At 38.7% G+C, this 27013-nt stretch overlaps 1 protein-coding gene across 9 annotated transcripts in view; it reads right to left on the reverse strand.

The window, feature by feature from the left end:
* LCLAT1 (lysocardiolipin acyltransferase 1) overlaps positions 1-27013 on the reverse strand; it is a 196509-nt gene that overhangs the window by 100434 nt on the left and 69062 nt on the right. For 7 of the 9 annotated variants that reach the window (XM_024242756.3, XM_054548253.2, XM_063713741.1 and 4 more), the window contains 2 exons: positions 15296-15464; positions 7733-7931 (listed from right to left, as the gene is read on the reverse strand). In XM_024242756.3, the coding sequence (XP_024098524.1) occupies positions 7733-7931; positions 15296-15460 (364 nt within the window). In that variant the 5' untranslated portion in view covers positions 15461-15464. Of the gene's footprint in view, positions 1-7732; positions 7932-15295; positions 15465-27013 lie in introns of those variants that run through there. The other 2 variants (XM_054548255.2, XM_054548256.2) reach the window with 2 other exon arrangements.

Here is a 27013-nt window from a genome sequence, read left to right on the forward strand (position 1 = left end):
TGGGCTCAACTCCTCAGCCAACCAAAAAGCTGGAATTACCATGCCCAGCTCTCCTAGCTTAGACCAGAGTAAGCATGACAAGTGAAACCATAAAAGCATGATGGAAAAGCTAAGTTTGCTATAAAATCCAGATGACATAAAAGATTAATCAGTTTGACTGTATAAAAACAGTAGTTCCACTAGAAAAAAAATAACCTAAACACAGAAAATGGACAAAAGACAGAGAAAATATTAGCAACTCACCCCCCAAAAAATGTTAATATTTCTACTAAGAATTTGTATAACCCAAAAGGATAAAGACTAACATTCCAATAGAAAAATGTCCAGCCTCATCACCTTTAAGAAAAATAAATGTGGCCAGGCGTGGTGGCTCACACCTGTAATCTCAGCACTTTGGCAGGCTAAGGCAGGTGAATCACAAGGTCAGGAGTTCAAGACCAGCTTGGCCAACATGGTGAAACCCTGTCTCTACTTAAAATACAAAAAGTAGCCGGGCGTGATGGCAGGTGCCTGTAATCCCAGCTACTCGGGAGGCTGAGGCAGGAGAATCGCTTGAACCCGGGAGGCAGACATTGCAGTGAGCTGAGATTGCGCCACTGCACTCTAGCCTGGGGGACAAGAGGGAGACTTTGTCTCAACAAAAAAAAGAAAGGAAAAGAAAGAAAAATAAATATAAACCTACATTGAAATATCTTCTTTATCTAACTATAAGTTTGACAAAGACCCAGGTATTTCATAGCAACATGTTTTTGAGAGTGTAATGAAACAGCATATATATTGTTGTTTCAAATATAAATTGATTTAATTCCTATGGATGGATATGGACAATACCTCTCATACTCCGATCTACGTTTCAACTCTTACTGATAAATTCAGTTTTATGTGAAATACTGCACAGACAAAGAAAATCACTGCAACATTATTAGTAACTGCTGAAGATTGGAAAAATTTAAACAGTGGATGGGTTAAAAATACCATGTATCATTAAATACTACGATATCATTTAAAAATAATACAGCAATAGATACACTGACATGGAATAATCTCCAACATATATTGCTAAATACTTTTTTAAAAATATGAAGAACAGTGTATATATTTTGTTACACCCATTGCTATTTAACAAAATTGAGTGCAAGAAAACAATCTGCTTGTCCATGCATGGAATAGCTCTGAAAACAACTGTTAAGGACTGTTTTGGGGAAACTGAGTGACTACAGAGCCAGGATGAGACAAAAATGTATTTTCTATATACAACTCTTTGTAGCTTTTGATTTTGTACAATGTACCTGTTAGTTACAATACATAAAAATTTAAGTAATTAGACATTGTATTTAAAATTAAATATTTTTATGCCTTGACTCTAGAATTAAACAGACCCGGTTTCATAATTTATTCACCCCATAGTATCTATGTGGAACAAGGCAAATTATTTAACATTCTTAAACTCCATTTTCTTTAAGAGGATTATGTTATGATATGCAGTTGTGACCTTTAAATAAGATAATGTATATAAAGTCCCTTACACAGTATTCTGTACACAGCACATAATAACAAATTATTAGAGATTCTTTTACCTTTTCCTTCTCCTGAAATTATACCCAAGTTGAAAATTTTTTTGACATCTCTAATTTAAGATGGACCATGATTAAGAAGTACAATCCATTTATCCAAGAGAAGATTCCTTAAAATGATTAGCGGACAGTTTACTTTAGCATGATCCATACATGGTAATCTAAGGTTTTTGTTTATATAGTTTTATAATACATGTTCTTAAATAAGTTGAAGGTAGACCAGCCAAGCCTGTTAAAACAGTATATATAACATTAAAAGAGAACATTTAGTGGTGTCTAGATCCTGACTAAACATGCTTGGCTCTAAAGTTTCATTTTTTAAAAAAATTAGCCAGGCATCATTGTGCGAGCTTGGATTAATAGTTTTAGCTACTCAGGAGGAGGGTGACGTGGAAGGACCACTTGAGCCCAGTTCAAGATTGCAGTGAGCTAGGATCATGCCACTGTACTCTAGCATGTGTGAGAATGAGACCCTGTCTAAGAAGAAAAAAAAAAAAAGGCCTGGCGCGGTGGCTCAAGCCTGTAATCCCAGCACTTTGGGAGGCCGAAGTGGGCGGATCACGAGGTCAAGAGATCCTGGTCAAAATGGTGAAACCCCATCTCTACTAAAAATACAAAAATTAGCTGGGCGTGGTGGCGTGCGCCTGTAGTCCCAGCTACTCCAGAGGCTGAGGCAGGAGAATCGCTTGAACCAGGTAGGTGGAGGTTGGAGTGAGCCAAGATCACACCACTGCACTCCAGCCTGGGTGACAGAGCCAGACTCCATCTCAAAAAAAAAAAAAAAAACATTGGGGGAAGTTGGTAGAATTCAGTAGTGAAGCCATCTATCTGGTCCTGAGCTTTTCTTTGCTGGGAGATTTTTAAAATTATTGATTTAATCTCATTACTTGTTATTGGTCTGTTTGGGTTTTCTGTTTTTCCCTATTTCAATCTTGATAGTTTGTATGTTCAGCAATTTATCAATTTCTGCTATGTTTTCCAATTGGCTGGCATATAGTAATTCGTAATATTCTCTAATGATCTTTTGTATTTCTGTGGTATCAGTTGTAATATCTCATATTACATTTCTAATTTTTTTATTACAGTTCTAATTTTTTTATTTTTTATTTTTTTTTGAGATGGAGTCTGGCTCTGTCACCCACGCTACAGTGCAGTGGCGTAACCTTGGCTCACTGCAACCTCCACCGCCTGGGTTCAAGCGATCCTCCTGCCTCAGCCTCCCAAGGAGCTGGGATTACAGGTGCCCACCACCACGCCCGCCTAATCTTTGTATTTTAGTAGATATGGGGTTTCATCATGTTGGCCAGGCTGGTCTCCAACTCCTGACTCAGGTGATCCACCTGCCTTGGCCTCCCAAAGTGCTAAAGCCATGAGCTACTGCACCTGGCCTAATTTTCTTTTTCATCTTCTCTCTTTTGTTACTTAGTCTAACTAATGGTTTATCAGTTTTATTTATCTTTCCAAAAAAATCAACATTCCATTTCATTGACCCTTTGTATTTTTTAGTCTCTATTTTGTTTAGTTCTGCTCTAATCTTTCTTATATCTTTCCTTTTGCTAATTTTCAGTTTGGTTTGTTCTTGCTTTCCTAGCTCATAGAGGTGCATTAGGTTATTTATTTGAAATCTTTTTACTTTTTTGATGTAGGCATTTACTGCTATAAGCTGCGCTCTTACTACTGCTTTTGCTGTATCCTATAGGTTTCGGTATGTTATGTTTCTATTTTCATTTGCTTCAATTTTTTTTTTATTTCCTTCTTAATTTCTTCATTGACCCATTCATTGGTCATTCAGAAGCATGTTTAATTTCCAAGTATTGGTACAGTTTCCAAATTTCCTTTTGTTATTAATTTCTAACTTTATTTCATTGTGGTCTGACAGGATACTTAACATAATTTCAATTTTTTAAAATTTGCTGAGACTTGTTTTGTGGCCTAACACATGATCTGTCCTGGAGAATGTTCCATGAATTGATGAAAATAATGTATATTCTGTGGCTGTTAAATGAAATATTATTTAAATATCTGTTAGGTCCACTTGGTCTATAATGCAGTTTAAATCCAGTATATGTCTTGGTTGATTTTCTGTCTGGATCATCTATCTGTTGCTGAGAGTGAGGTGCTGAAGTCCTCAACTATTACTATATTGGGGTCTAACGCTCCCTTTAGATCTAACAGTATTTGCTTTATATATCTGGGTGCTCCAGTGTTTGGTGTGCGTGTGTGTGTATATATATATATTTACAATTGTTATATCCTCTTGCTGAATTGATCCCTTTATCACTATATATTAATAATTGCCTTCTTTGTCACTTTTTATGTTGTGGGGTTTTTTTCTTTTTTTTAACTTGAAGTCTATCTTATCTGATACACTATACCTACTCCTGCTCATGTTTGGTTTCCAAGTGCATAGAATTTCTCTCTCAATTCCTTCATTTTCAGTCGATGTGTATCTTCATGGGTGAAGTCAGTTTCTTGTAGGCAGCATATAGTTGGGTCCTGCTTTGTATTTTTAAAAAATTCATTCAGCCATTGGGGAATTTATTTTAATTGGGGAATTTAATTGGGGAATTTAATTTTAATTCCCCAATTGGGGAATTTAATTGGGGAATTTAAATGCTTTGCATTCAAGGTTATTAATAGGTGAGGACTTATCCCCACTACTTTTAAATTGATTTCTGGTTATTTTGTATATCTTTTGTATCTTTCTTCCTGTCTTATTGTTTATCTATGCCATTTGGTGACTTTTCTGTAGTGTTAACGTTTGAGTCCCTTCTCTTTTTCATCTATATATCTGTTCTATTAGTGTGTTTTATCTGCATGTTTTCATAATGCTTAGACATCACTTTTTTACTGCAGATGCAGAAGTAATTAATCATTTCTCTTAGGGCCAGTCTAGTGATGATGAATTCCCTCACTTTCACTTGTCTGGAAAGACTATGTCTCCTTTATTTCTAAAGAACAGCATTGCCAGTTATAGTATCCTCGGCTGAGTTTTTTCTTTCAGCACGTTGAATATATCATCCCATTCTCTCCTGGCCTGTAAAGTTTCTGCTAAGAAATCTGCCATTAGTCTGATGGGGATTCCCTTTTATGTGATTTGACACCTTTCTCTAGCTGTTTATAGAATTCTCTCTTGACTTTTGAGAGTTTGACCATAAAGTGCCTTGGAGAAGGCCTTTTCAGGTTCAACCTATTTGAAGATCATTGGGCTTCCTGTGTCTGGATGTCCATATTACTCCCAAGACTTGGAAAGTTTTCAGCTATTATTTCATTAAGTAGGTTTCAATGCCTTTTTTCACCTCTTCTTCTCCAACTCCCATAACGCAAAAATTGATCACTTAATAATGTTCCACATGTTCTGTAAGCTTTCTTCATTCTTTCTTTTGATCTGGCTGGGTTATTTGAAAACATGTGTTTTACAGGTTCAGAAATTCTTCTGCTTGATCTAGTTTATTGTTGAAGCTCTTGATTTTATTTTTATTTCATTTACTGAATTTTTCAGTTTTGAGATTTGATTCTTTTTTATGATATCTACCATTTTCCTGAATTTCTCATTGAGATCATGAATTGTTTCCTGATGGTGTTGAATCCTTTATCTGTGTTCTCTTGTATTTTGCTGAGTTTCCTTAAGATCTTTATTTTGAATTCCTTTTCAGGCATTTGATAGGCTTCCTTTACTTTGGGGTATATTAACTGGAGAATTCTTGTGTTCCTTTGGAGGTATCAAGTTTCCTTGCCTTTTCACATTTCCTGTGTTCCTACACTGGTATCTGTGCATATGATGGAACAGCCACTTTTTCCAATTTTATGATACAGCTTTCATAGGGAAAAACTTTTTCCTGTAGATATATCATATAGTCTCAGTTGGGTAAGAACAGTAATATAGACTCCATATGACTTCTTCAGCTTTTATCAACATCAGTGGTGTCTACTGAGTGCCTCACTGGCCTAGGCTGCAGCTGTTTGTGGATGCTGTGGTGTGGCTTTACTGGAAGCAAGAACGCTGGGAAGGCAAGTCTTTTTTGACCCTGGGGGGTGAACGAACACACATGTGCACACAATGCTCTACCATTAGAAGGGACAGAATTGCCAGCAAGCCCCAGATGCATGTCATTCTACTCTTAATCTTCTTCTCCCTACCCTTAGTACTCTTAAATTCGTAAAGACAGGAGGGCAGAAGGGAATGTTTTGGAATTTATTTCTCTTCATAAATCAATTGAACGCTTATGGCATTATTTGTCCTCTCATACTAAAAGAGATGGGTGATACATGGTTTTCTTTCCTCTCCTGCTTGATTTCATAATTTTTTTAAAATTAGGGTGAAGAAAAATACACAGCTGCCATTGTCCTACAAAAACCTCTGTAAGAAGACTTTTAATTATGGATTCAATCTCTATTAGACACATAACTGTGGCTTTTTCATTTTCTGTTAACGTCAGATTTTGTCAGTTGTATTTTTCTGTATTTTTTAAATCTCATATACACTTTTAAAGTCATTTGTATAATGTTATTCTTAATATCCTGTTAGTATATCTCATGTAGAATCAATCTTGCTACTGGTAATATGTGCCTTCTCTTTTATTTATCAGTCCTCTTAGGGATGTGGCAGTTTTTTAAATACTGAGATCTTAGACACATCTTCAATCTGTGGGGCTATGCTCCCTCCTCTAGAATCTTTGAGGATGGTAACTGCTTCCACCAATAACATATGGTAGGAGTGATACTGTTTGAATTCTAAGGCTAGGTCATAAAATACCTTGCAGCTTCTTGCTGGTTCTCAAGTAAAAGTGTTCTCTAAGGAAAGCCAGCTGCCATGTAAGAAATCTGACTACCCTGAGATCACTATATTGGAAAAGCGGCAAAGAGAAAGATAAAGCTATAAGTACAAAGGCAATTAAAACACAAACAGTTGGCCGGGCGCAGTGGCTCACGCCTGTTCCAGCACTTTGGGAGGCCAACGCAGGCGGCTTACGAGGTCAGGAGATCAAGACCATCCTGGCTAACATGGTGAAACCCCGTCTCTACTAAAAATACAAAAAAATTAGCCAGGCATGGTGGCTGGCGCCTGTGGTCCCAGCTACTTGGGAGGCTAAGCCAGGAGAATAGTGTGAACCTGCGAGGTGGAGCTTGCAGTGAGCCAGAGCTTGCAGTGAGCCCAGATTGCACCACTGCACTCCAGCCTGAGCAACAGAGAGCGACTCCGTCTCCCAAACACACACACACACACACACACACACACACACACACAAACAGTAAATCAACTACAAACACCCTTGCTAGTCTATCCTTACTAGTCTATCCTGTGAGGGCCTGCCCTTTGCCCTCACAAATCATAAACCATGTCAGTACACTAACAGAGGAATGGTTTAAGAGGGTACATAGTTTAAGTAAGAAATGTTACCTAGGTAAACCACAGAAGTATAAATGTAATTAATGAGGCTGTCAGGAGGATATAGTGGGTACTTCATATACCCATGTGAATAACTGGTTTGAATATATTTATAATCTTTCCCCTCCCTTATTTCACATTAAGCAGCAAGTTGAGAAAGGAGGCCATTTATTTTTAACATGCAATGCTGAAATATCCCTACTTCTCCAACACACAATGAACATGTTGTATTCCTACCCATTTAAAATAAACATTTCCAGGAACTTTAATATTATATTATACAAGCGCAATAAAAACATTTTTTTAAAAAAGTTATAGATTGGGGAAGTTCAGAAAGTACCAGCACCTAGCATAATGAATGCTTCGAACCTACATATTCAATTAATATTTACTACATGAGTATGAATGAATCAGTCAATGTCAAGTACTTTATCAGCACAGACCAGTTTCTGGCTGAAATCACAAGTACTACCTGCAATAAAAAGTTACTAAACTATTAATTCATATCCTTCAATGTTGTGGTCCTCAGATACTATATATCCATTTCCTTGAGAACAGTTTATTTTCTCTTTCAGAGTAATATTTTTTAAAAACAGATTAAAATAAAGTCATCTGCCATAGCAGATCCACTAAAGACAAAAGAACCAGAGATTGTTTTTGGCCCAATGAGGAAAAAAATGGAATCGCTTTAATGCTTAAGTCAGTTTTACAGTGGGTGCATTACATCTAAAATGAATGAACCACTTAAAATAATGTGTGAATAACCTACCAAATCCAGGAACACCTTTGAGACTGGCTTTGAGGCAAATTTTCTCCAATCTGAGGTAGCTATATCGCATCAGACAATTCCACAGGAACATCCAGTCCATTCTTGTCCGATGGTTCATGATAATGACACTTCTTTCTCCAGGAACAAATGCATCCCCAGTTATAATCACTTTTACACCAAACATGGTCTCCAATAATGCCTAAGAAAACAATACAGATATAGAGCAAATTAAAGTTATGATTTTCCATAGGTAAATTTTATCATGCCCTATAAATAAATCTTATGATTTCTAACATGCAAAAGTTAGTATTTCCCATGATCTTTGCTTCTATAATAAAAAATTGAGTGGTGAGGTTATCTAGAAGAATGAGAATATCAAGCACTATTTCTATTTTAAGCTTCTGTGATGTCCTAATTAAAAAATGCTAATTGTCCTTGAAATCAAGATATCTTATTAAGTAAAAAGTATAAAAGGTGAATATCAATATTCTACTGTGTAATATTTTAAGGATATAGATATGTAACATTATTACCTTTTTTTCTAGAAAGAACAGTCAAAGAATTAGCACTGGGTACAGGGGGAAAAAAAATCCCAGAAAGGTAAACTGTTCACTTTATAGCTTCCTGTACTATGATGTTTTAAAAACAAAAACATAGATCTTATTTATTTTGACACTATGTAAAGAATAAATTAACTATACATCTACTAAAATACTACAAGCCTTAGTACCTAGAACATAGTAAGGTTCAAATAATTGCTGAATTTCCTTAATTCACTTTTCTGATGGGCCAGGTATACAATACATATGAAGTATTTAGAAAAACAATATATTATAGACTTATGAGTTCTTGAAAGTAAAATAACAGATTACAATAAAAGCTGATTATTGATTTCAAACTCTTCTTTGAATTCTCAATTTACATGTAACAAATTTACTAGTTAATATTTGACTTATTAATAAAGAGAGAAATTGATCTAAAGGCAAATATACGATACAGAATCAAAAGTTCTCTTGGCGAATATCATGATAATCTTGAACAAGGTATAGCCAATAGACAAACTGTGGTATACTCATATAATGGAAAAATGATACAACAATGAAAGCAGATGAACTACAAGTACCTACAGCAACATGAAAGATACACAGAAGCATAATTTTGAGAGACAGCAAAACAAACAAAAATATATACAATAAATGTCAATGTATAAGACTTTCTAAAAGATTAAGATATTTTAAAGATGATTACATAGATGCTAAAATTATAAAGAAGAAGAAGAAAATAACTATCTTAAAAGTCAGATTAATGACTACTTCTACCAAAAGGAGGGTGTTTTCATTGGAAGTCTAGGTAGCTTGCCGGAGAACTGACAATGCTGTATTTCTTGATCTGGTTGACGGTTACACGCAAAATTTTTCATTAAATTGTACATTTGTGTTTTAATAACTTTTCGGTATGTTTGCTATACTTCAAAACAAAAAAGCATTTTTAAAAAAAAGCAATATGAAACAGTAAGACTTTGAAAAACATAACAGGATCAATAAAACATAGGTTCAAAATAATATTAGCTAAAGAAATATACTAGAAAGTAAAAAGAAGTTAGAAAAGTTATATGTACAAATTGTTACAGAGTCAAAGTGTTAACATCCTGATACAAAATCATTCGGGCTAAGTAGCTACAGATATCCCATAGGTCCTCATTAAGTTACTTTCCCAAACCTGAGGTTCACTTTCAGCATGGGTATTTAATCCAGTATCTATTATGTCCTAGAATGATGGCCTCCAAGAGGTCAATAAAAATGTATTCCTCTTAAGCTGTATATAAAGATATGTCAATGTGTACACATACTTTGCTAGGTAAAATGCTTGCAGTTTTCATCAAATTTTCAAAAGGGTCCATAACTGCTGAACTAATTATAACCCCTACTCCAAAAAGTCCCCTGAAAGTGAAATACCTACATGGAAGACCTCCTGGTAAAAAGGATCATGGCAGAGTCCTACAGGCGTGGATCCACAGCAAAAAATGTCCCTTTTTCTTTTTTTTCTTTTGAGATGGAGTCTCACTCTGTCGCCCAGGCTGGAGTGTAGTGGCGCAATCTCGGCTCACTGCAACCTCCGCCTCCCGGGTTCAAGTGATTCTCCTGCCTCAGCCTCCCGAGTAGCTGGAATTACAGGTGCCCGCCACCACACCCAGCTAATATTTTGTATTTTCAGTAGAGACAGGATTTCACCACGTTGGCCAGGCTGGTCTTGAACTCCTGAACTTGTGACTCGCCCGCCTCGGCCTCCCAAAGTGCTGGGATTACAGGCATGAGCCACCGTGCCTGGCCAAGAGTTAAAAATCTTAAGCCTATAAATCCCAAACCTCAAATCTAACCCTATATATGCAATCTCTAATATATGATACCTATAGATCCCAAACAATCCTTTGCTTTTCATTATGAAAAATAACATAAAAAATCCAAGACTGGGATGGGTGTGGTGGCTCACATATGTAATCCCAGCACTTTGGGAGGCTAAGGCAGGAAGATCGCTTGAAGCCAGGAGTTCGAAACTAGCCTAGGCAACATAGCAAGACTCCAGCTCTACAAAAAATTTTTAAAAGCCGGGCATTGTGGAACATGCCCAGAGCCTTAGCTACACAGGAGGCTGAGGCAGAAGGATTACTCGAGTCCAGGAATTTCAGGTTACAGTGAGATCTGACTGCACCACTACACTCCAGCCGGGCAAGAGTGTCGTCTCCAAAAAAGCAACAACAACAAAAACCAAGACCGTATGTCCAGGAACATCTCATATAACATGACATCCTCTCCCTTGACATCCAGCATTCTACCAGAATATGCCTGAAAGTTATAAATAACCTTTGGGCAGCCAAGATCTCAAGTCCACATTAATCGGTTGTAATACCAGATGAGACATATCCAGTCAACCTTATTTACAGCTCCTGCAAAGGCAGAAAAACAAATATACTACACAGAAATAAAGCTGTAATATCTATACAGAACTCCAGAATTCAATTAATCCAGACTAAAAGACTGGGAAAAAAGACACTATTCTCACATTTCTCATGTTTATTTTATTGCTAGCATAGGAGATAATTGTGTCAACAGTAATAAATCTTACAAAATTTTATAATGCATTGTTTCTTATATTGAAGAGTAACAATTCTGATAATTTTTACCTAATTGTCAAAGATTTCTCTGTGTATTATTTAATAGAAATACGGAAGCATTTTCCAAGGATCTTTTATATACCACTACTTACTATGTCCAAGTGTTCCATTGTGTATAAAAACACAAAGATGAGAGTGGTTCCTCTCAAGATCACAGAGAAAGTTTTACCATCATGCCCGCTGCTCTCACTCTCATTTATCATTCTGATGGATCTTTACTTAGTCTGAGGTAATAGCAACTCATCTCCACGTCTGCTTTTGCTTTTCAGGCTCAGATTAGGTCTGGTTCTCCAAATCCCTAGCTACTTGAGGCTTTGCAATCCCAACTCATTCTTCAAAACACTGAGCACCCACTTTGTTAAGACCAACAGTGTAGACAAAAATCACATTCAGCAATCTATGTTTATTCAACACCTGTTTTGTGCTAGGACTGGAATGGTATCAGAAGGCTGTGGAAGAAACTTGTGCCCTGGGTAGACAGTTAGAAAATGACCTCTAAATTCCTAAGGCATGATTTATGGTGAAAGGACAGAACTCCAAGTAATTTTCATAATCCCAGGTAGTAATCAGACTGTTGGTTAGAGTTAGAATTTTGAGAAGCAAAAACTGTTCTGAGCACATGCTGAGTTTGACCCTTACAATATTGATTATGTTGAACAGAATGGTCCAAAAATAAAAGGAACAAAGACATGCACTCCGAATTATAGAAACATTCAAAGAAAGACTGAATAGTCACCCTGCAGATTGTTCTAGAACGGATTCTTGCCCACAGAGTTAGGTTAGACAAAGTGACCTCTAAGTCTCATCTAAGATTCTAAAACATTTCACTGCTATGCCTCTTTTAGCACAGAAAATGTGCTCCTTAAAAATAGTAAGACAAGAAAAATCTTGCCAACAAAATCATTTTAATCCACAAGAGAAACTTAATGAAAGAGAAGATCATTTTGTGACTATTTTTGTGAAGCAATAATTAGTTTAAGTGCATTTATCCTAATTTATTTTTAGTGGAAAATTATTTTTAACTGTTTGGAATTGCTTAAAATAAAGTACATCAATAAGGGATAGAAGAATAAATTTTAGATTAAATTCACTCTGAATTTTAAAAGAATATATTTTATTATTGCTTAAAAATAAAAACTCCTTTAGCTCCTTGTACAAGTATGAGATAAAAGGTGATTAAAGACACCCTTGATAGTTCTTCTCTGTTTCTTTCAACAGAGATGTTCACTATCTCAAAACTAGAATATCAATTTTTCTGTAACCTAGCTATAAGGAATTCAACATCTATAGATTTCTTAACTAAAAAAACTTTCTCTGTCTGATATGCTGTAACTAGTAAACTAAACAGCTGAGTGACAGCAGTTTTCCAAATGTATACTAATTTTTTACTAGTACTGTGGTAGTTAAATCTTACCTATGTGTTAAACTGTCCAAACAGCTAATAAGACAAAAGTTAGGAATAGGTGAAATTATCTTTGAAAATCTCATAGGATGGTGCATCTCAAAAGATCACACTATCAGTAAGTCCAGCTCGGCCAATCTTCTCCCAAAATTGTACTATATTGATATTACCCTACCTGACCATCAGACAAAGTGATTGGTTTGTATATTGTTTAAAAATATCTATCTTTAAACACAAGAATCACACTCAGCAGAGAACCACTCATATTTCCCATTTCATCTCACATGAAGCAGAAAAAAATTCATTCTCTTCTCTACCCACTCTTCCCTTACCTATCTTAGTGCATGTAATTGAAACTGTACAAATACTGTAGGTGTATAATGTAATTCTGCAGTAATAGTAATGCTACTAGTAGTAATAATAGCAGAAATAGCTATTGCAGAATTTGTTTGGTAACTTGTCCTATAAATACCAGCATTTCTTCCAGATTAAGAATTTTAACTGTGCGCATGGCTGCCCAGAAAAAAAAGACATTTCCCAGATTCTATTACAGCTTTTAGCTGATCTTACCAATAGAGTAAGCAAAAGTGATATATGCAACTTGCTATGTACTAGACACGTGAGTCACTGGTATAGAAAGAAAGCATTTGCTCTGGACTTCCTCCAGAGCGGGGCAAAGAAGTGGCAGTGACCCAGTCTTGACCAAATACAAGAGGACATTATACCAGGCTGGAGGCCAACCTAGGTGGATTAACAGGATAGAAGACATCTGAACCCTTTGATGATATCAGGCACCGTAGGGACCTTGCCAGCCTGGACCTGTAAGTCAATATAGTTCTACCGTATTGGAGCCACTATATTTTGAATTTTCTTCAAAACACCAGTTTAGCCTAAAATTAATATAAAAGCAAAACTAAAACTAAAACTAAAATTAATATAATACCAAATATTTACCATGCACTTACCAAATGGCAAGCATTATACTAAAAAGGCTATATATTTATTACCTCATTTAGTCATTACAATGACTTTCTGATGTAGGTAGGTAGTATTAAGACTCCTTTTTATAGAGATGAAGAAACAAAAGCTTACAGCGAGGCTAAGGAGCTTAGCCAAGTTCAAATGACTAGTAAGTGGGAAGGCCAATAGTGAAACCAAATATCTGTCTGCAATGTCTGTGAAAATAAGCACTCTGCTTATGCTCGCTCTCCAAAAATTAGTGACTAGACACTGTAAAGCATTACAATTGTAGTAATTTTTACCAATTCTCAGAACTCTCAAGGTTTTGGCAGAAAGATTCAACAAAAATGTGTGGTTCATAATTAAAAGATTATATACTATAGAAAACTGATGACATTTAGAAAATGGAGTACAGTAACAACACATGACTGTTAGAAAAAATCATTTACCTCTGAATGTTTGCTTTACAATCAGATATATAATTCTGAATCCAGAATAGATCTCAAAGATCATTTACTCCAATTTCTTTATTTTACAGATGATGAAACAAACACTAAAAATAGTTACATAAATGACATGAAAACAGTCAAATGTTTCCATAGGAAATGTCTCTGATTTTATGACAGCAAAATTACTTAACATACAGTTTGTAGATGACATTTTAGAAGTATCTACCTGTGATGATTAATATTATGTAAACTGAACAGTATTTTTATTTTACTTAATATACATATATAGAGAAATACCCACCTTGTAAATAGAGAGTGATAGTGGTTAAGCAACAACAAAAAATGAGTATTTTATGGTAAATGGTATGTTTAGGGTTGCAATGAAACACTGGGCTTCATATCTTTTAAGCTAATTTAAAAATGTAACTCTAAAAATTAATGGTCTGGGAAGTCAACTTCTGTCCTCTAAAAAATGAAAAAGACTTTTAGTCAAATGAAAGCCAGAAAAGAAATTAGTCAAGCTCTGTAAATCTACAATTAGGATAAGATATTTTAGGTAGAGGACTATTATCTCCTCAAGGACAGAGATCATATCTGTCCTGTTCATCACTGCATCCTAGCAAAATGCTAGGTACATGGTAGACAATAAAAAATTGCTGGATGAACATTAAGAGATCCTGCCAACTACTCTTGCAATCCAATCACAAAACAAAGCATACTTATATTAAAAAAGGAAGAAGAAATTTTGCCTAAAAGACTGGCCCTGACAGAGTAAAAGGTACTAGACATCATCCAGCTGACTTAAATAATTATTATATAATTAATAAATAGATGAGAAATCTCAAGAAAGTAACAGAACCAATAAAGAACCCAAAATAAATTCCAGAACTTACAGTATTTTAAATAAAAATTCACTAGATGAACAAAACAGCAGATTAAAGATGATAGAAGAAAGGGTCATTAAGCTTGAAAACAGATACACAGAAATCATTCAATATGAAAAATACAGGGAAAAAATACAGGGGAAGAAAAAAGGAAGAGAACCTTTGTGACATACGTGACAAGATAATCAATCTAACATACATATAATTGTAGTCCCAAAATGAGGAGAGAGAGAATAAGACAGAAAAAAATGTGAAAAAAATAATGGTCTAAAATTTCCCAGTTAAAAAAATATAAAAACCAACCAACCTATATATCTAAGAAGCCCAATGGAACACAGCAAAATACATTCAGCCCTCCACATCCCTGCATTCTGCATTTGTGAATTCCACCAATCATGGATCAAATATATTCATGGGAAGAAAGGATGGTTGAGCCTGTACTGAGGATGCACAGATTTTTTTTTCCTGTCATTATTACCTAAGCAATACAATTCCCTAACAATAATAACTATTTACATAGCATTTACGTTGTATTCGGTATTATAAGCAATCTGGAGATTATTTAAAGCATACAGAAGGATGTGCATAGGATATGTGCAAATACTGTAGGGACTTGAACATCCATGGATTTAGGTATCTATCGGGGTGGGGGGCACTCTAGTACAAGCAGACAGTCTCCTCTGGTGTGTAACTTACCACAGGTAGGGTGAGCCATGTTGCCACAAGGCGGTTGTTGATCCAGCGATACCAAGATGGGTTTACAAACATCAAAGGTAAAAAGGGACCCAGCATGAAAATGCTTCCAAAAAAGCTTCCCCAAAACAGAGTCAGTATAAAGTAAATCCCTTTCCATGACACCATGATTCTGAAAGATATAAAAAAGGATATATTTTGTTACTATACATTTAATGGCTCGAATTCAATTTCAGGATGTTGGAGCATAAAATGATCACTAATTTTAGGGCTACAGAAAGGCTCTAAGAAACAATATAAGAGCCTGAATTTCAAAGAGGTGACCCTCCTACATGCTCTACTGGTCTAACAAGTTGCCAGTACATTAGAAATTGATATTCTCTGGTCGGGTGCAGCGACTCACGCTGCAATCCCAGCATTTTAGGAGGCTGAAGCAGGTGGATCACTTGAGGCCAGGAGTTCGAGACCAGCCTGGCCAACATGGTGAAACCCCATCTCTACTAAAAATACAAAACTTAGCCAGCTGTGGTAGTGTGCCTGTAATCCCAGCTACGTGGGAGGCTGAGGTAGATGTTACAGTGAGCCGAGATCGCACCACTGCACTCCAGCTGGGATGACAGTAAGACTGTTTCAAAAAAAAGAAACTGATACTCTCAACAGAGCAAATATCTGACCTCCAAAAAGAGTTATCTAGTTTAAGAAGCCTTTTTTTTTTTTTAACATAAAACCATGTATTTTCTTTTCTAAGGTGTTATCTAACACAAACTCATAAAATATTCCAGAGTTTTTTCCTACCCAGAAGTAGAAGCAATTGACTAAAAACTACAGATGAGTTTCCTAAGTTGAGTACAACGGTCCCCACTTTGGATCCATTCCAAGACCCCCAGTAGATGCCTGAATCACAGATAGTACTAAACCCTACATATACATTACACACATACCATGATGAAGTTTAACTTACAAATTAGGCGTGGTGAGAGATTAATAACTATTATTAATAAAGTATTATTAAGTAAAATAAAGGTTCCTTGAACACAAGCACTGCTATACCTCGACAGTCAATCTGATTACCGAAACTGCTATTAAGGGACTAAGAGGCAGGTAGCACAGCATATATTGCATCAACGCACTGGACAAAGTGATAATTCACGTCCTGGATGCGACGAGAGAGGCATGGCATCAGATTTTATCCTGCTACTCAGAATGGCACACAAATTTAAAACCCATCAGTTGTTTATTTCTGGAATTTTCCATATAACATTCAGACCACAGTTGACTTTGGGTAACTCAAACAGCGGAAAGCAAAACTGTGGGTAAGGAGGGGACTACTATACACCTAAAAACAATGTAAAGTTAGCAGAGTACATTGAAATTTTTTAAAATCCATAAATATTAATTCTTTATATTAGAATCTGAAAATAACATCTTGGGTACTTGGTCTTTAATTGACTCTTTATGAGTTGAAGGGTTAAGTAGAACTTAAACTCTTCACTGGCTATTTCCAAAGGATTACTGTAGGGGGTCCTCATAACCAGAACAACATACTGATGTTTTAAAATAAATGCTTGTTGGAAACACACAGTCTAAAATGAATAAACATTTGATTTTACAACCTAAACTATGTTAGAGAAAAACTGTGTTTTGCCTCAGAATAAAATTTTTAGAAACATTAAAACGATGAAAAAAAATAGCCTTATAATCTATATAGCAAAAAGGTATCCGAGAGATCAAGACCTCTGAATATTTTAAAAGAATCACAACAGGAAACAGAATACATTTTCAAACGTCATGGTGCTTTTGAAAAATGTCAGACAGACAATAAAACAGGTCAAATCCCTTAAAACACACAATCAAGAATGACTACTAAGTTTTTGTTTGTTTGTTTGTTTTGAGATGGCGTCTCACTCTGTCGCCAGGCTGAAGTACAGTGGTGCGATCTGGGCTCACTGCAAGCTCTGCCTCCTGGGTTCGAGCGATTCCCCTGCCTCAGCCTCTGGAGTAGCCAGGATTACAGACGCGCGCCACCACGCTCATCTGATTTTTGTATTTTTAGTAAAGACAGGGTTTCACCATGTTGGCCAGGGTGGTCTGGTTCTCTTGATCTCATGATCCGCTCGCCTCAGCCTCCCAAAATGCTGGGATTACAGGCGTAAGCCACTGTGCCCAGCCAACTACTATTTTTAAATTTCTACTGATACTTGACAGTACGTGTACAAAATCCTTCAAAGTACAAACTGAATAAATATCAACTAAGAGCTGGCTTTTTGCTAAACTCTAGACCTAAACTTTAAAGAAGTGGGGTAACAGAGTAATAATGGTAGAGAAAAAGGCCACTGCAAAGCAGCAGGCTGAACAATTCCTAGAGCTCACACATGGGGCCTGGAGTGGTCTGTGATACCACCTATCCTCAACTTTGCTTTCTCTGAGGCTCAGGTCCTCCTCTTTGCATTGATGACACTATAGCTAGCTTCTCCCCAGAAAAAAAAAAACAAAAAAAACCTACAAACATCTTAATTTGGTATTGTCAATGCCTACTTCCTTTTATACACCCACCCTGCCCCCCAGTCCTGCAACGCTGCTGCTCTATTTGAAACCCTGTAACTACCTTTTTCTATCTACTGTTTTTTTTTCTGCCAATTAGTGATTAGCTAGCTCTATGTTTAACACTCACCCCTCAACTCCCTGCAGAGCTACACTTAACGTTGTATCCACATATAATGCTTCCCTTATCAAGGCTCTGGCATGCTTCTTCCTCACCAATTTCTGATTTGATGTGATTAACAGAAAAAAAAATAAAGTAACTTAGCTATCATATAATAAAATATTTTCATTATGCAGTGATGAAGCTGAGGCTCAGGAGAGTTAAGAAGACTTTCCTAAATCCACACAACAAATTAGTAGCATCAAATCTTTTCTGCTTACTGCTTCTTCTGCTATATCATGCTCTCTTTCTCCTGCAAAGGGGCCAGAAATTAGCCCTGAAATATGTCTCTAAACTCAGACTTAAACAGGTAGAAAGGTGTGTGTCACATGAATATATTGGGATTACTCAGACCAAATCTAATCCAAAATTACTTCCATCCTACTTCTATTCCTTCCCTTTCAATTATTTGTTGATTTTCAATGATTCAATACACATACAAAGATATCCCAATTACTGTGTGCCAGACACTATGTTAGTCATCTGGGGATTACAACAGTGAATATGACAGAAATTGCAAAGCTCTCACAAATCTAATGGTCTCTCCATCTCTTCCTTATGAGCTCCTATGTGGCTCTGCATTTAATCTAGCCCTATTCTGTATCTTCTTCCAAGTCTCAAGAGTTTGATGGACAAACTTGGTTCCAAATTATGCTAGCTATATACTTATTTGGAATAGCTAAAAAAAAAAAATTTAAAAAACAATAAAACCACTGACAATACCAGGAGCTGACAAGGATATGCAGCAACCAGAACTTGCAAACATTGCTGGTGGGAATCCAAAATGGGATGGCCACTTTGGAAAAGTTTGGTAGTTCCTCAAAATGCTAAATATACACTTACAATAAAACCCAGAAATTCTACTGAATATCCAAGACAAATGAAAATGTATATTCACACAAAAACCTATATGTAATTATTTACAGCAGCATTATTCATAATTACCAAAAACTGGAAACCACCCAAATGTCAGTGGGGGAGAATGGATAAACAAAACTGTAGTACATCCACACAATGGCATACTACTCAGAATAATGACAAACTATTGATCCATGCAACATGTTGAGTTAATCTCAAATGCATTATGCTGAATGAAAGAGGCCAGACTCAAAAGATACGATTTTAAAATCTTTTACTGGATTATTTCATTTATATGACATTCCAGACAAGGCAAACCCAAAGGATAAGGAAACAGATCAGTGATTGGCAAAGATTAGAAGTAGGGAGATGGTTTGACTACAAAGAAACAACACAATATAAGTTTAGGGGGTTGGTCGGGCGCGGTGGCTCATGCCTGTAATCCCAGCACTTCGGGAGGCCAAGGGGAGCAGATCACGAGGTCAGGAGATCGAGACCATCCTGGCCAACATGATGAAACCCCATCTCTACTAAAAATACAAAAATTAGCTGGGTGTGGTGACGCGTGCCTGTAATCCCAGCTACTAGGGAGGGTGAGGTAGGAGAATCGCTTGAACCTGGAGTCGGAGGTTGCAGTGAGCCAAGATGGCGCCACTGCACTCCAGCCTGGTGACAGAGTGAGACTCCTTCTCAAAAAAAAAAAAAAGAAGAAGTTTAGGGGGTTGAGGAAACTGTTCTACTTCCTAGTTAGGTCACATTACAGGAAAGCTGTCCTGATCCAGACCCCAAGAGAGAGTTCTTGGATCTCGCCCAAGAAAGAATTCAGGGTGAGTCCACGGTGCAACCTGAAACCAAGTTTATTAAGAAAGTAAAGGAATAAAAGAATGGCTACTCCACAGACAGAGCAGCCCTGAGGGCTGCTGGTTGCCCATTTTTATGGTTATTTCTTGATGATATGCTAAACAAGGGATGGATTATTCATGCATTCCCTTTTTAGACCTTATAGGGTAACTTCTTGACGTTGCCCTGGCATTTGTAAACTGTCATGGTGCTGGTGGGAGTGTAGCAGTGAGGACCACCAAAGGTCACTCTTGTCGCCATCTTGGTTTTGGTGGGTTTTGGCCAGCTCCTTAACTGCAACCTGTTTTATCAGCAAGGTCGTTATGACCTGAAATTTGTGGTGACCTCCTATCTCATCCTGTGACTTAGAATGCCTTAACTGTCTGAAAATGCAGCCCAGTAGGTTTCAGCCTCATTTTACCCAGCTCCTATTTAAGATGGGTTTGTTCCAGTTCACACATCTCTGACAGTCACAAGACTATACACATTTGTGAAAATCCATAGAAAGTATATTTTTTTAAAAAGTGAACTTTACTGTTTGTAGATTTTTAAATAAATTTTTTAAAAATTATGCTATGTATATAAAAACCTGACAATATTTACTATTCTCTTATAATACAGGGAATTCTAATTTTCTGGATTATTTCAACTATAGTAACACCTAAAACGTATCTAACTTTTAAAATATGTCAGGCAGTGTTTCATATATTTTACATGCCGACCTGTTCACCAGTCACAGCAATCTCATAATGTAGGTATTTTCATTACCTTACTTTTACATATAACGATATTGAGGCAGCAAGGGGTTAAGGAACTTACTTAAGGCTACACAGCTAGTAAATAGCAAACCTGGAACTTTAAGCCAGGTAACTTGGTGTCAGAGTCCACACTCAGTCTAAAATGTTACACTACGCTCCCTTTTCAAGAATGTATTACATCTGTAGTTAAATATACACCTATTTTTATATAGCCTATAAAATAAAGATGTTACAATTATAAACTAAATTTTTAATACCTCATACAAAACTTATTCTGAATTTTAGAATTTATACAAACTTAGTGAGAAAGCCTTATGTCTTTCTTATCTTACTGTTACCGGCAGGTCTTTGTTCTTAGAGCTCCCAAGATGGTGGTGGGCCACTCCCAAGATGGTAGCAAGCCTTTTGCTCTCTGACCTGGGGGGTTCTTGGCCTCACGGATTCCAAGGAATGGAACCTTGGGCCATGCGGTGAGTGTTACAACTCCATTAGAAGCCATGGGTCCCGGAAGAGAACTGTGGAACCCAGAGACAAGTGCTCAGCTCAATTAGGACAAACCCGTGCGCTTAGCCACGCAGAAACAATGGCGAGCCTCTACCTGATCGGGAGCGGCAATGGGCACCTCCCTGGATCAGAAGCGCAGCGGACACGGTGCCAGATCCAGAGGGGTGAAAGTCAACGGCCAGTCTGAGAAGGTGGCATTCAGCAGTGGTGGATGGTGAGCAAAAGCTCAGCTCGAGCAGTAACAAACATGGACCAGAAGAGTGTGCGGTTCCAAGATTTAATAGAGTGAAAACAAAGCTCCCATACAACGGGAGGGGACCCAAAGGTGCTTGCCACTGCCAGTTCGAATGCCTGGGTTTATATCCTGATCATTGTCCCTCCTCGGGTGCTCTCAGGTGATAGATGATTGACTATTTCTTTACCTCCTGCTTTTAGCCTAATGGCCTAATGGGTATTTTAGTGAGCTCTCTTTACTACCTGACTGGTCAGGTGTGAGCTGAGTTACAAGCCCCATGTTTAAAGGTGGGTGAGGTCACCTTCCTCAGCTAGGCTTAGGAATTCTTAGTCGGCCTAGGAAATCCAGCTAGTCCTGTCTCTCGGTCCCGCCTCTCAACAGGAAAACCCAAGTGCTGTTTGGGGAGGTTGGCTGATGACCACTCTAACTGCTTCCTGCTGAACTCGGGCATAGTAGGGGTTGTGCAGTTGAGATTTCCTCAGTAGGGGAGCCTTTGATGTCATCAACATCAGAGCATAGGCTAGCAGGACGGTCCAGGGGTCCACGGTAGATGTTAGTCATGGACTGCGTCTGGGGCTCCATTTAAAGAACCATTTGTAGTTTTACAGCATCAATTCTGGAAGAGACAAACTTAACAAGGAGGTTAAAGACACAGGGATTGAAATGTATGGCCTGAAGTGCAGGGTGAGGCACATCCAACAGTTAACAGGGTTTTGGGATGAGCATAAGCCAGTATAAGCTGGATGTGTTCTTCACTGAGGGCCCAGGTGCCTTTGGATAATTTTAGCCCTAAGTATTTAACCTGCTGTGAGTAGAGGTGAGCCTTTGGTTTGGAAACCTTGTAGCCACAGGCGGCGAGGAACTTTAAGAGTGTTTGGGTGGCTTAATGGCACAAGGTTTCTGAACAGGCAGCTAAAACTAAATCACCCACATACCAAAGGACAAGAGTGTCCAAGTATGAGAACTGGCTCAAGTCTTGGGCTAATGCCTGGCCAAATAGATGGGGGCTAGCCCTGAACCCTTGGGGTAAAACAGTCTAGGTGAGTTGAGACATTGGTTCGAAGGATCGTCAAAGGCAAATAAGAATTGAGAGTCAGGATGTACAGGGATACAGAAAAAGGCATCCTTAAGGTCCAGGACTGTAAACCAGTCTGCTTCCTCTGGTATTTGGGAAAGTAGAGTATAAGGGTTAGGTACAGCTGGGTATAGAGGGACAACGGCCTCATTGATAATCCTGAGATCTTGCACTAACCTCCACTGTCCGTTGGGCTTCTGTACTCCTAAAATTGGAGTACTGCAGGGGCTATTGCATGGCCTTGGGCTTTTAGGTCCTTAACAATCTTCTGGAGTCTTTGTTGGGCCTCAGGTCTAAGGGCGTACTGCCTTTGGTAGGCAAAGGAGGCAGAATCCTTTAGTTTAATTTGAATGGGATGGGCATTCTTCACTCGTCCATATTGTCCTTCTGTTGCCCACACTTCAGGATTAATTCCTTCCTCGAGTAGGGGACAACAAACGGGTGTTCCTTCTCCTATGTTCAGGTGTATAATGGCCCCTGCTTTTGCTAGGATGTTTCTCCCTCACAAGGGAGTGGCGCTTCCAGGCATAATTAGAAAGGCATGTGAAAAGAGTAAGGTTACCCAGTCGCAACTTAGTGGCTAGGAGAAGTATCTAGTGGCTGCCTGTCCTAGGACTCCTCAGATAGTGACAGGTCTGGAGGACAGTTGTCTGGGACAAGAGAGTAAGAATGAGAAGGCCGTGCCAGTGTCCAGGAGACAGTTAACGTCCTGGCCCTCAATGGTCAAGCATACCTGGGGCTCTGTGAGGGTGATGGCATGGGCTGGCGCTTGCCCCAGGCACCCTCAGTCCTGCTGCTGGATCATCTGGTTAGTGGCTTCTGATTCAGAAGACCTTCGTCCCCTGGGGCAGTGGGCCTTCCAGTGATTCCCCTGACATAAGGGGCATGGACAAGGAGGCGGCTTATTTCTATTCGGACAATCTTTCTTAAAGTGTCCTTGTAGACCGCACTGGAAGCAAGCCCTGTCAGGCATTCGATTTGCCCAGCCTTTCCCTTTTCCAGAGCCTCCAAAGTCCACTTGCCTGAGGGCCATGACTAAAGTGGTGGCCTTTTTTAATCCCATTTGTCCCGTTCTGCCTGCTCTTCCTCATCACTATTACAAAAAAAACTGAGGTTGCCAAGTTCAATAGGGTTTCTAAGTTTTGCTCTGGGCCTAAGGCGGACTTTTGAAGTTTTTTTCTAATGTCTGCAGCTAACTGAGTGATAAACTTATCCTTTAAGATTAGTTGGCCTTCAACAGAATCAGGTGACAGAGAGGTATGCTTCCTCAATGCCTCCCTTAGTCTCTCCAGAAAGGCAATAGGATCTTCTTCCTTTCCCTGTGTTATAGTGGACATCACTGAATAATTCATAGGCTTCTTCTAGTTTTCCTTAGTCCTAGCATGCAAGTTAGCAAATGTCTGCGGCACGAATCTCCATGCTCTGATTCTGTGTCCCAGTGAGGGTCTACACTGGGAACTGCCTGCTGGCCTGTGGGGAATCGTTCTCTTTCCTCTGTTGTCATCCTATCATTGACCTGACTGAGATACCAGAGATTGCCAAACTCTCATTTGGGGTTAGTGTCTGATCTAGCAGTAACATTATATCTCTGCATGTCAGATCAAAGGATTGTCCTAACCCTTGTAAAATGTCAGTATAGCCATCAGGGTTATCTGAGAATTTACCTAGGTCTCTTTTAATTTGCTTCAAGTCTGAGAGGGAAAAAGGTACACGCGTGCTGGCTGGGCCGAATTCTCCTCCTCCCACTGCTTGGAGGGAGCATAATCAGGGAATACTGGCACTCTTTGGTTCATTGTTTACCCCTTTGTCTACCTCCTTTTGGACCGTTTGGGTTGAAGGGAGGTCCTTATTAGTTGGGGAAGGAGCCAGGGGGACGCCGGGGTAGGGAGGTAGACTCTGGGGGCTTCCTGTAGGGCATAAATTACACTTTTTACATAACTGCGAGTTGTCTCTTAATGAAAAGAAAGTTTGCACATATGGCACTTCAATCCATTTGCCCTCTTTTCTACAAAAGAGGTCCAGCTGTAAGACGGTGTTATAATTTATAGTTCCCTCAGGAGGCCAGGTTTCTCCCCCTTGAAGAGGATATTGTGGCTAGGCGGTACTGCAGAAGAATGTAAGTCATTTCTCTCTTAGTGTTTGAGGGTCAAATTGGTCCCAATTCTCCAGAATACACCTTAGGGGCGTTTTTGCATTGGGGGAAACATTTCCCATCTGGAAAAAGAACATAGGGATGCCAGCACCCCTAGTCATTTTCCGATAAGCATTAGTCTGACAGCGTCCTCTATGGTCCTAATGCATAACCACCCATGGACCTCTGCTTATTAGATTAATTACGCTCACTGATGTAGCAGTCCTGCACCTGTTTTCCCGCCTTTCTTGACCACACAGAAAGGCGTCCGGGCTGCTGGATTCCAACGGTCCTTTACCAGAGTGCCCAACATTGCCTTTGTGCTCAGGGGCGAGTTCTACAGCTGGGCTGGGTTCCTGAGTATTTCATAACAAACCAGTTGCCCCATCAAAGTGCATTCCCATAAACAACAGTTCCTATGCAAATTTCGTTTCAGAGAGGGTGTAGATAACCTTTTGAGTCAGGATTGAGATAGTTTTTTTTGTTTTTTTTTTTTTTTTTTTTTTTTTGATGATGATAACCATTTTTCTCCAAAGCAAACTTCCTTCATGTCTGTGGACTAGACTGTCTAAGGCCACAAGATTAGAAGTTAGGATAATACGTGTTACACTATTAACTTTTAACAACTTTACTTTTGTTGAAAACCTTTTAAGTCTGGAATTTCAATTATCCTTTGCTATTAATAAGACTTTGTTTAGTCTAAATTAACTTAGAATTGGTATAGATGGTTCCTTCCTGGTTCTGTAAGTACTTTAAGGCTTGGCTGAGTGCAAACAGCTCACACGTTTGAGCAGACCAATTATTAGACAATTTTTCTAACTCTGCTTCTGCAAGAGTTTCCCTATCAATTACTGAATACCCATTGTGTTTTTTTCCCTCAATCACCCGGGAGGAAGCATTTATTGTCCTGTCCTCAAGGAAGTTCCTCCTAGGTCTGGTTGGAACTTTGTATAGTAATTAAGATTTAAATCCCGTTAGGAAATCTGCTGGGTTAAGGGAATTTTCAGTGGTTAATGTTAAATCATCTTTTTCTAAAGAATAGCCCGATACTTTAAGATTTTTGAGTTAGTAAGCTACCTTTTTGCCTTTTTTACTTAAGATATTTCTGAACTGGTGAGGTATGCTCATAATGAGGTTTCCTCTAAAGTTATTCTTCTACTTTCTTCTGCTATCAAAGCAGTTGCTGCTACAGATTGAATGCATTTGAGCCATCTGCGGGTTATTGGGTTAAGGATTTTTGATAGGAAGGCTACGGGTTGTCAGTGGCCTCAGAGCTTTTGGCTACACCCTTGTTTACACTGATAACAAGGCGGTATTGGAGTGTTACAGGGTCACGGAGAAGATCTTCAATTATCAATTATAGGTTTTAAATTTACTCTGGCTTTTAAAGGAATAGGGTACACTTTTTTCTTTACTACTTCTCTTTCTTTCTCTCTCTTTGACTTTCTGTCTCTCTCTCTGACTTCCTTTGTCTCTCTACCTCTTTCTCTCTTTTTCCCCTCTCTTTCTCCCTTCCCTTTGGTAGATGGATTTTGGGAACACAGCGGAAGGACATTCGCTCATTCCCCCATTTGCCACTATAGGAATATGCTCCTCCCTTTAATTTATTCAATTCGCTTTCATCCTGATCCATTATGTTGTCATAGACCCAGTTCCAGTTGTTAAAGTACTGGGTTATCAGTTCTAAGGCCCTGGCCAAGGAGCCTAGGCTTGGAGATTGTATTTCAGGCAGGGGTAAGCTGGGTAGAAATTGGGGGAGGAGAGCATCTTACACAATGGGAGAGCAATCCTCCTAGCCATTTACAAATTTGGGGCCCTGGCAAGGGTGGTGGGGAACGGGTCCCACATAACTACCCATGTCGAGGGCTGTATACCTAAATTGGGAGAGGCACCAGGGGCAAGACTCCCTGGGTTCATAGCCTAGGTGCCTAAGGATGCAGTGTAGAGCTTCCCTAGATCCCTTTGGAGATACAACTTGCTCTAATACTTGGGAGAGGGAGTGAAAGTCTGAAGCATTAGTACCTAGGAGGCAGGGACTGGAGGAAGTAGATTCAGAGGTAAGGAGAATTCTGGGGCTACACTTTCAAGAAAGTGGTAGTCGGGACCCAGGAGGTATGGGTCAGAAGGAGAGGTAGGGGTGCATGCATGGGCGACTGTGGAGTAGAGACTTCTGGCTGCACCATGATCTTGACTGGCCAATGCCGGGAATTCAGGATGACAGTTTTCTGCCTCTAGTCGGCCCTTGGCTTCCCCAGGAAAATTGTAAAAGCAGAAGCTGGTTCCAGGCAGACCAATGCTCCCAACCCAGATGGGAGCTGTTAGCCTTTTCCTAGAAAGCCTCACACCTGAGTCTTAAGTCCAGCAGCCACGCTAATCATTTTTAAATGGCCGACAGGTGCCCAGTATTTTCCTCCGATTCTAAGGAAGGATAGGACAGAACAGCAAGTGAAAGTGGTCCAATATTACTTAGGGCTTTGGAGAATCCCTGTACAGGCCACCAGATGTTACTGGTGGGTCTTTGTTCTTAGAGCTCCCAAGATGATGGCAGGCTGCTCCCAAGATGGCAGCAAGCCTTTTGCTCTCTGACCTGGGGTTCTTGGCCTCATGGATTCCAAGGAA

Source organism: Pongo abelii, chromosome 12 (genome assembly GCF_028885655.2).
Source record: "Pongo abelii isolate AG06213 chromosome 12, NHGRI_mPonAbe1-v2.0_pri, whole genome shotgun sequence".
NCBI classification, from domain to species: Eukaryota; Metazoa; Chordata; class Mammalia; order Primates; family Hominidae; genus Pongo; species Pongo abelii.